This window comes from Protopterus annectens, chromosome 11.part0 (genome assembly GCF_019279795.1).
Source record: "Protopterus annectens isolate FY-2018-M chromosome 11.part0, PAN1.0, whole genome shotgun sequence".
NCBI lineage: Eukaryota > Metazoa > Chordata > Ceratodontiformes > Protopteridae > Protopterus > Protopterus annectens.
In genome coordinates this window covers 305,857,093-305,869,141 of record NC_056745.1, presented here as the reverse complement: position 1 = coordinate 305,869,141, position 12,049 = coordinate 305,857,093, and the positions used below count along the sequence as shown (strand labels likewise).

Below are 12,049 nucleotides of genomic sequence, written 5' to 3'. Positions count from 1 at the left end.
AAGGTATTCTGAAAAATTTATCAGAAAATCATCATCCATAAAACAGGTCTCCTTCTACCAAAATTTCTTACCAAGCTTCCATGTTTGTCAAAGCTACAGGCATAGTGGTCATAATGTGTTTGATCCATATAGTTACATAAATATTTCATTCTTTATCAGCACTGAAATGATAATTGTTTTCTGTTTTTTTTTTTTTTTCAAACAAATCCAGTTTTAATGAGTGCCTAAAAGGGAATTATCATTTAAGAAATATAGGTGTGACAAAAATCCATTCAAAGTTATTTTAACTTCGACACAACAAATTTTAAAAACCTAGCAAACACTGTGTAACTGAAGTTTAGACGAGGTTGCAAAGTGTTTTATGATTAGCAGAAGAAAATTACAACTATGGAGAACAGATTGTGCAGTAATCTCAGTTATTTAGATGAGTTACTAATATAATACACAAGTGGAACGCTGTACCATCATCAAAGTCAAGACTACCTGGTAAAGTTCAATATCAATTCATATATCTTTGATATGTTTTAAGGAGAGTTAGACAGAAACAAAAACATAGAGACACACACATACAGAAAAAGTGTGATGTAAAGAATCAAGATCACAAAAAACGGAGGGAGGGTTACAGATAGGTAGGTAGAAGCAGGTCCTAAACTCTGTTACCTCATAGCTCTTTCTCTGTCTTCCTCATTCATAGCATACTTCTACAACCCATCACTGTTGTGAGCATGCCTCTCAACTTCTTATCCCAAGAAATCTGGACAAAGGCCCAAAAAAAGGACAGATTTCAATTATTGCTCTTATAAACTTAAAAAGTTGCTAGAACAGCAGGTTTTGCATTAGCATGCATTTTATGAAGGATGCGAAGTATGAAACTCAAATGTCTGCATTATCTAGTGACTTCAGTCCTCAATGTTTGCTAGAAAATCACTAATTTTATGGAAAACAGACCAAAAATATGAGTCAAAAATCTGGACATGCTGGAAAAATCTGGACAGTTGAGAGGTATGATTGCGAGTCAGTGTTTGATACTGGGAAATGCTTTCTAATGCTACCAGTTCTAATTGTTTTCTCAGAAACTACTCATCATAAAGTTTGTAATGAAGTCTCATAGGACCAAATTTCACGTAGCATTTTCCTTTAGCACGTTCTGGCTGCAGCAGAAAGGACTGCAGCTGCAGTTATACTTTCTGATTTCAAAGTTCCTTCTGTCTTCAGCATTTGGTATGATGTTTGCCTGTCATTGAGAAAATATCTTAATCTCCCTTACTCTTTACAAAATGCCTATTCTGCACCTAAAACATGATATTTCTACTAATTTTTCCCTCATATGTTTGAAACACCTCCCATAACAATCTCTTTCTTCACTCTAAAGTCCAAATACTTGTATCACCATTTGTGTGCACATATACCTGTACAGAATATAGTCTATACATTTATAATTCTCAACAAAATATATTAGCAGTTCTCTTTTTGCAATAAGTCCAAGTGAAATATTATACTGGATTTACTGATATGATGGCATGAAACTGCCAAAGAGATATGCAGTTGAAAAGCAACATTACAAAAATTGCTTACTGTAACCTCTTGTTCATCATATTTTGCATATGCTATATTGTGATGTGAAGAAATAAAAGAAAAGAAAAGGTACAAGGTTATAGAAATTACTCACACCATATATTTTTCAGTCCACTGTTATCTAAACCAAAATATAGTATTTTTGAAAAATGTATTTTTGGGGGAAGTATAAAACTCTGCCATTGATTTTGTATGATGAGGACACCCCTTGCATCGCAACTATACCTTTTGAATTCCATCTGCTATATGCAGTCCCATCAGAGGATGACACAGCTCACTGACCTGAATATTTTGTGTCACTGGTGGTGCTAGCATGAAAGAAAATGTTGCTGAAATGTTCAATATGTCAGAAAAGTTCTTATTTTATACAGCTGTCTATAACTGCTGTTTATAATATTTAACCCAAAGCAGTGAAACAGATTCTGTAATTAACTTGTTCCATTCTCATTATTACAGGCATTGCAAATTTACACTGTACAAATATCAGTTGGAAATAAACAACCAAAATCCAGAACAGCTATAATACAACATTTACAAAATCTATTTTGATTAAATTCTGAACAATAAAATGAAAATGTGTGTCAGTACATGGGCTATTCTGATTAAATTTAGTGTTGTTGGAAATATGGGTACTCTGTGTTTCTTTGAAACATATTTCTGCATATCTATAAGGAAGTTCTGTGTTTTTGCTTTGGAGCACTCTTGTATAACATGAAAAAGTCTGAGCATTTATACTGTCAGGTTCATTCACACCAAGTGTGGTACATTGTTAAAAGTGACATAGCCTGTGTTACAATGAATACAAAATTATTTTTTTTGACATAACTAAAATACACTATCTTGTTCTTGGTGCAGATAAATGTAAAGCATATTTGCTGCTGAAGGATGATAAACTTTGTAATCCTGTCCCTATTATATCTTAATTTCCCTTATCCTTTACAGAATGCCTACTGTGAACCCATAAAATGCTATTTCCAGTAAATATATTATAAAATCAATTCCTTAAGGAATGAAGCAATACAAAAATGTAAGCAGACACCCACAACTAAAACATGCATCTCCTTTATAGTCTTGGATAACCTACCCAAGAATTCCATCAGAAGGCACAAAAGAAATCTCCAAACAAAGAAACAAATTACCATCTTACAGACCCCCAAACTCTTTTGGAAGTAACCTACTTACAGGAAGAAAACTTCCTTATGATATCCCATTCTACAAACACCATTCAGTGTAGTACAGAAACACTTTTTCCAGAAGATTTCCTTAAAGTTTTTAGCAATCTCCCATCAATAAAGCCCACAATTCTCAAAGAGTATGCATTGCCCACCCCACCACCATTCATTGTACTCTTCCACTTCAAATGCATATGTCTCAAAGAAGTCTCTGTTCTACTTGAAAATATTTTCACTGACACCCCTCCTGGATCTGACAGCATAAACCCCCTGGTTCATATATCACTGCAGAGAACATCTATGTCTTCCTATCACTCGCATATATAATCTATGCCTCACCTAAAACAAATGCCATAGATTTGGAAAACTGCTCTAAGTAAACCTCTCCCAAAACAAGCCAATCCAAAAGATACATCTCACTTCTGTCCAATATATATCCTTCCAATTCTAGGTAAACGTCTTGAAAAGATAGTCTACACTAAACTCTCCCTCTATATCTAGCAGTACCACCTGCTCTTCTCCAAACTACATGGATTCTGGCCTCAACAAAGTACTATGACAGAGCTTCAGTCTTTAACTTACAGCATCCTGCTAAACTCTGACAGTGACTTCCTTAACAGGTGCCGTATTTACAGACCTGACTAAGGCATTTGACCTCACTGACCATTAACTTCTCCAAAACAAACTAGTTGAAATTGGTACAGTCCAGACACCCCTCACTGATTTAAAATCTTCCTCACTGATTGATATGTCAGAGTTAAAATACAATCCTCCCAATCAGAATCAGCACCTATTGGCAAAGGTGTACCACATGGATCCATTCTTGCCCTCTCCTCTTCTCGGCATTCATTAGGAAACATCCTTGTGTCCTACCCCATCTCCCATGTATCCTCTATGCTGATGACATTGTCATTTACTGATCAGGTCACTCTCACAGTAACATCCAGTGCCAACCCCAGTTTGACTTACACTTGCTTCACCAATAGCTCATAGACCATAAACTACTTCTCAATCCCACCATGACCAAAACTGTACTTTTTGGAAGCAAACAGAAAATTCAGCAAGCACCTGACTCTTTAACTATCTTTGACCTGTACAACCATTCTACAGAGAGAACCTCCTCCTTCAAATACCTAGGACTATGGCTTGATCAGTTGCTAAACTTCCATTTCCACATAGATAAAGTGAGAGCCAAAATAAACTCCCTCCTCATCTGGGCTAAAATGATTTTCCTTCTTCTATCACAACCAGCCAGAGCAGTTATTGCAAAAGGAGGTCTCCTTTTTCAACTTGAATATGAGCTTCCGGTTTTTTGCTTTTGCCTCCAAGAAAAACATTGCCACACTCCAGACTATCTCTAACAGCATCTGTCAATTCATTACAAACTCACTTGTCTGTGAGCATCACAGTATCATGTTAGAAAAAGCCAAATGGCTACGCATAAAGCAAAGATCTTACCTGCTTTTAGGATCCCAACTTTGCAAACTATTCCAGTTCCACACATTTACTTACCATTGCACATAGACTTCAAGAAAAAAAAAAAACCTTCTCATGCAACCTGAGACACTACTCACAAGTCACACCAACTCTCATTACCCCTAGAACCAAACTCTACAGCACTGCACATGCTTTTTCCTCTCAGGTGTATACTCTTTGGCTAACTCTCCCCGTGAAGAAACTGAAAACATTGTCATCTGTGTTAGCATGTCTGGCAGATTTGTGCATATTCTTAGATTAACTTGTATTGTATGCCAGCATGCCTGATTGTGAAAATGTAAATGAGTTTTAAAATGTTGAGTATTTTCCTGTTTAAGCAGACTGTTTAAAGAATCTGTCACTGCCTTGATACACTTCTAACTATAAAGTACAAACTGTGAATAATCAGCTGAGCAGTGAGTGATGTCATTGGAATGTTCCTTGTTGCTAAGAGATGATTTAAGCAGCTGATTGATAGAAAAATAATCTTTTTTCCTGCTGAAGACAGTTGAGACTCCTGAAGACAGTTGAGACTGAGAAGCTGTGCAGTTTGTCAAGTACTGAGCAGTCAGTGAACACCAAGAAAAGAGAACTCATCAAGAAAACTGTAAGCTTGCCTTGGCCTTGCTATTATATCTTAGAGCAGATCAGGGACAGTATTACTTTAATTAGATCAGGAAAGTTTAGATAGTAAGCTAGAGTTTTTCTTGACTAATGGACTTCTGTCCTGCAGCTGGATTTACATTTCTGGTGATTGAATTCTAATGTTTATTGAGAGTTATTGATTTTCAACTTGTAATCATTTTTACTTATCATTACTTTACATTGGGGCTGAAAACCAGTGTTTTTCTTTGGAGATTAGAGAGTACTTCTACCTGTTTGATACTCACCAGGTCACCTCAAAGGCCTGGCTGTTCTGGTCATAGCTATTATTTATTTTGATAATTAATTTTCATAATCAGACACCCCTTTAGAAGTGCATGAAGACCCTCTGATTGGTGGCAGCATTATCGTATTATTTTTGGGAAAGATAAATAGCTGGAAATCTGTGTCAGGGTTTCCTAAAAGTGTTTGAATATGTGAGATTTAAATTTACTTTGAGTGTGAGTGTATCAGAGGTCTTAAACTGGGACACTTTACTCTAAAGTGTGTAATAAGAAAAATACATTTGGGTGGACAAAGGTATATAGTCCAGTCCCAGGAAAATAGAGTATGTCCCTTTTGTGGTGTTAGGGGAAAATTGTAAAATATTACTTCTCTTCAAGTGACAGGCTTATATTGGAGTCAGTAGTGAGGATTGAAGCTCCTTAGTTACTGACACAGGATAGTAAGGGACGTCATTTAATTGGTGGCAGTCCAGTGGGATATAGTCGGACGTCACACTCCCCATCAACATTAAGGAAATAAACACTTATTCCAAATTCAGAATGCAACTAAGATAGCACTCCTTTATCCAAGCCAGATGTTCCTGCTCCAACACAGGACATATTACCTAAACTATCCTTTTCTGAGTATCTTCTCCTTTCTGAAGATTCACTGAAGATTAACCCACTGTAGAAACTAATATATATGTACATATATACACACACACACACACACACACACATATATATATATATATATATATATATATATATATATATATATATATATATATATATATATATATATATATGTATATATATATATATATATGTATATACACACAAACACATATATATATGTGTGTGTGTGTGTATATATATATATATATATATATATATATATATATATATATATATATATCATATAGTGCTTGATTGTACATTGCACTGCATTTATTCACAATGATGTATATACACAGTTTTTTCTATGTAATTAGTCTGAACTGCTTTGTTATTGCTTACATTTCTGTATTTTTGTTTGTGAAACGTTTTGTATTTCACCTGGACAGAGTCTCAAATTGGTCAGTATTGATCAGTGTACTTCCTTGTAAAAACAAATATAAATAAAATGAAATAAAATAATTACTGTGTGTCACGCTATACTGTCAAAAAATCTATAATTTCTCTGAAGAAAAACTTAAATATTCTTACTTCATTTCTAGCTGTTCCATTTGATGATGCACAACCAGCTAGACAAGGAGATACGTATGCAATACCATCCACTCCACAGACTGGGTCCCACGTTTTCGCTGAACATGAGCAGTTGAAATTGCAATCAGATAATAAAGTATTTTCGTTAAAAGACAATTGTTTAATTCTGAAAAAAATATACAATTTTTTACTTGATTTATAAAATATGAATTAAAGAGGTTATATTACATACTGACTCTTAAATTATAGGGTGGTTTTTAATATAAAACTGATATGTGATCAGTCAGGTTTACATTTCTAAAATTCAAAACAAGATAAGCTTTTAGATACTAAAGGGATTAAATGTATATGCTTCCTCCATCTGCTGCCATTTTATACAGGTACACTTGAACTGAAGAGCTCCTGTAGATTAGATTAATTTCCTCCCTTGCTTATTAATTATACTAGACATATCTATGAAATATTAAAATAATATAAATGAAAACAATGACTTAGTAAATTCTCTTGAAGACTCGACATTGCCATGAGGACAGTATTATTCTCTACAGCCAAGGCTCAGTACTTCAATTAACATGCATGAGTTGGAAATAAAGTCTACCAGCCCAACATGGGGACCACTTAATTAAATGTTCGTTGATTCTCAATCCACATAACATATTAAGCAGTCTTTTGCCCCTTTAATCTATTCTCCCAGTCCAAAAAGTGCTTTCTGAAATAAACACACAAGTCTTGAAGAACATGCTATGTGTTTTCCAAGCAGGAGCCTTGTAGCAACATAACAAAAGAGTTGTTGCTGAGGTTTGTCTTTTTAGCTTTTCCCGGTTAGGGGTCGCAACAGCGGAACTCCGGTCCGCTAATGATTGGAAGTAGATTTTTATGGTGCCGAGTTGCCAGCCTGATGCCCAACCTTCAGCAAAGGCATGCCCATATGTCTTTCGGAGGCCACTTGACCGTGGGGAAAACATGCAGACTCCACACAGAAGGCACTCCAGCCAAGAATCAAACAGGAGAACCTCTTGCTGTAACATAACAAAACAGTTATCTTAATATTATTATTATTATTATTATTATTATTATGTTCCTAATTGGCTTAATTTTTTTGAGAAGTAACTTTGTAGTGTGAAGCAGGTAAAATGTGTAGGTGGGCAAGTAAGTCATTATTAGCCTTTACCTTTCAAGCCAAAATGGAAAACTAGGAACGATGCCTCCAATTATCTAAAAGTTGTGTTATACCCTATTCATTTCCAGATTACTGTAGTATCAATAGGTCTAAATGAAATAAACTTTCATTTTTGATATGATCAGTAGTCCATAGACTAAATGCATAAATAACCAAAAACATATGTATTCAAAGTTTTTGTTCTTTCCTTGACAGGCATGATGTGTAGTATTCTAGTGCTAATATTAAAGTTCGATTGCATGATATCATACATTGCAAACTGTGAAAATTTTGTATAGTACACTTAGCAAAAGGCTTTTATTTGCCTGATTATTTCTGCTTGAAAATCATACTTGCCAAGCATCATTACAATTGTCCTAGATCCAAAATAGCGCATTAACTGATTACACATTCATATGTAGTACTGTAGAGGACAAAAGCATCAGATAACGAACAAGGAGAGACTTGTCCCTTTAGTATATTTTTGGACCAAAAAAATAATTTAGCAAAGTTATTCTGTCTTTCAATATGCTCATACACTAGGGAAGACAGCATATAGCTTTACTACACTGACATGTATGTCCATGACTTACTAAAGACTTAAGGTGTGATTTTTGTGACCATCTTATAGCAGGTAGTAAATATCTTACATAACATAAATCCTAAAGAAAAGGCACAAATTTTGATGGCTATTGCTAAGAAAAATTGATGGGCATATGGAATATACATCTATGACTGAGACTAACTTGGATTGTGCAGTGGTACAACTGTACCATTGTCACCTCAAAGCATTCCTGACACCATTCCTCTACTGAGTATCTCTAAAGAACAGGTCATACAAGCGCTCTCCAAGGCCAAAATCACAGCTTCTATGGGAACAGATAATATCCCAGGTTGCTTACTAAACAATCTAAAACAAGACTTAGCAGAACCACTTGGCACTCTCTTTAACTATATCTTGAGAACTGGCTTTGTCCCAGCAGAGTAGAGAACAGGAACAGGAACAGTAATCCCCTTGCACAAATGGAGTCCATTAACTGACCCTGAGAACTATTTACCCATAAGCCTAACTAGTGTTATCGACAAGGCCATGGAAAGAATCATCATGGACCTTATTCACAAGGACATAGGTAACCTTCAAACCCTTGACCCAACCTGTTTTGTTTTTGTCAAGGGTAGATCTTGCTTATTAAACCTAGTAGATGTCTTTGAGAATGTCAGCAAGGCCCTGGATGAGGGCAAAACAGTACATACCACCTATCTTGATTTTGCCAAGACATTGACACAATCCCGCATTCAGGTATCATAGAGAAACTCTCCCAGCTGGGATTAACCCATACATTACTAGATGGGTAACAAACTGACTCACTGACAGAGTACACACTGTCAAGGTTGGAGAGTCCACCTCCACCAGTAGACTGGTTACCAGTGGGGTACCACAAAGATCTGTGCTGGCCATCTACTGTTCGGAATCTATTTCACTGAAGTCCAGGTTAAGGTAGATGGCCTGTGGCTTACCAGTTTTGCAGATGACTGTAAACTGGGCACAATCATAGAGTCCCCCAATAATGTTAACTTATTACAGAAAGGGCTTTCGCAGACAAATGGCTATTGCTAAACTCGCTGACTAAAACATAACACAAAAAAATGTCTAATTATCCCTTTGGGCAAAGAAGTAGCCCCTGCTATTTATGATACAGATAGCATCCCTCTATGCTCAAACTCAGTGGTATGAGTCTTGGGATCATGGGTTGATGGCAATCTAAACTTTGATCCCCATGGGCCCATAGTGATAAGAAAAGCATTCTACATTGCCCATCTTATAAATAAGAGCATCACATCCAATACCAGTGGGGTTATAGCTCCACTGTATTTGATGCTTATCAGACCACTAATTGAGTACAATGCTTCCTTCTGTATGTACCTCAACAGACACCTGCAGCAACTGGAGAGACCACAAAGGTTTCTAGCCAAGAGAATCTTGGGCTTCCAAAACATGGCATACATGGAAAGACTGAAAGTCCTGTCACTGTACTCTGTATCATACAGACTGATGAGATGTGACCTGTGCCTGGCCTACAGAGCAGTCTTGGCCCCATACCCTAATGAAAATGCTGCACATCTACAAATCAAATGGGACAAGAATAACTCACTCCAGGGATCTTGACCTAGTCTGTGACATTAACAGAACATGCTGGAGAGACAGATATATCTCCCAGCAATTGACAGTCCTCTGGAATAAGCTCCCACTCCATGTGAAACAGAGCTCCTCAATGACCCCATTCAAGTGCAAGCTTGACAACTGGACGGGTGACTGTAAATTCACCCCAAGGGTGATACCTATGTCCTTCATGGAAAGGGGCAGTGCTGATAACAGTATTGCTCAGTTAACAATGGCCATCTAACTATGGTTAATAAGGATGTTCACGTTATTACAAGGCTAGGCTTGTAAAAGCCCTAGGACCATTAGCCTAGTAACCTATGAATCTATTAACCTATCAATAACAGCCTTCATAAGATCATAAAATGTTCATACTGGGGAATGAAGCTGTAACTCACCTATTGCTGATGTCAGAATAATCTGATTTAAACAAAATATTTTTTCTTTTAGCTACTGACTCAAAAATTGTATAAGTGCTCTTACATTGCCATCATTTTTTTGTATGTATCTGCCTGTATGACACTTTATACTGCAGTGATTTGCAAATGATGTCCTATTTAATGAAATCAGGACCACATTAATCTGCAAGGTGAAGCACTTTATATTCTCGCACTATTATACACTCACATCCTCAGCAAAATATATTAACTTTTTCCCTCAGATTCTACTCAGAACATGTGACATTAATTCAGTTATTGTTGTAATAAGTGTGTAATGAGAAGTTGTTCATGAAATCTCATATACTCTTTGCTTTAAACTATAATTGTGGAGTAAAGAGACAAAGTGGTCAGCAGTTTTGAGTTCACAGATGTATACCCTGGCACATTGAGACACACACACTCTTTATAATAACATGTATTCCAATGCAGGTGCAAGTAACAAACCTTAATGATCAGTGGTGTACTGCTCTGCAAATAAAAAAGTTAGCTAGCCATACATAAAAACATGACAGTCCTCCAAAACATATGTTTAGTAGTATAGTGTAGTACTATACAGGCACCAATCAGTGAGAGTGACAGTACCCCTAGCATAACAATGAGAGCTTCTATAAGGAAGGTGATGCTTCAGATCTCCCTCCCTTTATACTGACCCACTTAAACACTAAATGAGATACAGCCTGTTGGGGCTGAGACACTGAAATACCAGCACTATAATAAACTAGGAGAGTACCCCAGAAAGTTGAGTTACATTGACTTTTAGAATTTTTCTGGGAGGACATTTGCACTAACTATGTTTTCAATGCAAGTGTAATAGCTTTAGAGGTTATACTGTGATCATCTTTGTGTGTACTCTGTTGGATTCAAATGTTGTTCACAAGTAGCTAATTGTAGGTCTTACATTTAAAGGCAAAATGGATATCTAAGTAAAACCATGTTATATAGGTTATCACCAAAGACATTACAACAAGTCAGTGTGTATGTGTGTGTGTGTGTGTGTGTGTGTGTGTGTGTGTGTGTGCATGTGTGTGTGTGTGTGTGTGTGTGTGTGTGTGTGTGTGTGTGTGTGTGTGTGTGTGTGTGTGTGTGCATGTGTGTGCATGTGTGTGCTTGTGTGTGTGTGAGTGTGTGTGCAGTCATGTGCGTGCATGTGCACAGGCACATGTGTGTGTGTGTGTGTGTGTGTGTGTGTGTGTGTGTGTGCGTGTGTGTGCGCATGCGTGTGCATGTGTGTGTCTGTGTGCATGTGTGTGTGTGTGTGTGTGCGTGTGTGTGCGTTCGTTTGTGTGCATGCGCGAGTGTGTGTGTGTGTGTGTGTGTGTGTGTGTGTGCACGCATGCATGTGTGTGTGTGTGTGTGTGTGTGTGTGTGTGTGTGTGTGTGTGTGTGTGTGTGTGTGTATGTGTGTGTGTCTGTGTGGTATACATGTATGTATATCATTTTACATGTGCATATATATGCATATTATATATGCATGTACACTGGAGAGGCCACTCCTAACAAAGAATAAATCTGCACCACCAACTTACCCTTCATAGGTTACTGTGATTCCAGCCACTTGAGCATTGTCACAGTACATTCCAAACATTCCAATGGTTAGAAAATAGTCCACAAGGGAAGTCAAAAATCCTAATATTGCAGCAGTAGCCAAGTTTGGCTTAAAATATTTCATGATCAGGCCACCAAGGAAAATTCCTATTGCCAAGATTGGTAAATTAAATATTCCTGCAAGAGCCAAAGAATAAAAGTTAGTATGAAAACATATTTCTGGCCATCAGTTTTAGGACTTTATATCTACTACAGTTTAAGACATAACATTTGTCTATCTGTGAAAAAATAATTTTACATTTTTTTTTAATACCAAAACATATACATAATAATTCATTCCAAAACTCTTTGGATGTATAAAATCAGGTTAGCTACTATTGCAAATTATTTTAATATAGGCAAGCTGGTTGTTTTCCCTTCATAATCTCCATTAGCCTAGCTGATGC

At 36.6% G+C, this 12,049-nt stretch overlaps 1 protein-coding gene across 2 annotated transcripts in view; it reads right to left on the bottom strand.

Annotated features, from left to right (window-relative positions):
* Positions 1-12,049, bottom strand: part of LOC122815359 (solute carrier organic anion transporter family member 1A2-like) — a 420,483-nt gene that overhangs the window by 170,150 nt on the left and 238,284 nt on the right. For both annotated transcript variants that reach the window (XM_044087813.1, XM_044087814.1), the window contains 2 exons: positions 11,585-11,780; positions 6,299-6,464 (listed from right to left, as the gene is read on the bottom strand). In XM_044087813.1, the coding sequence (XP_043943748.1) occupies positions 6,299-6,464; positions 11,585-11,780 (362 nt within the window). The remainder of the gene's footprint in view (positions 1-6,298; positions 6,465-11,584; positions 11,781-12,049) is intronic.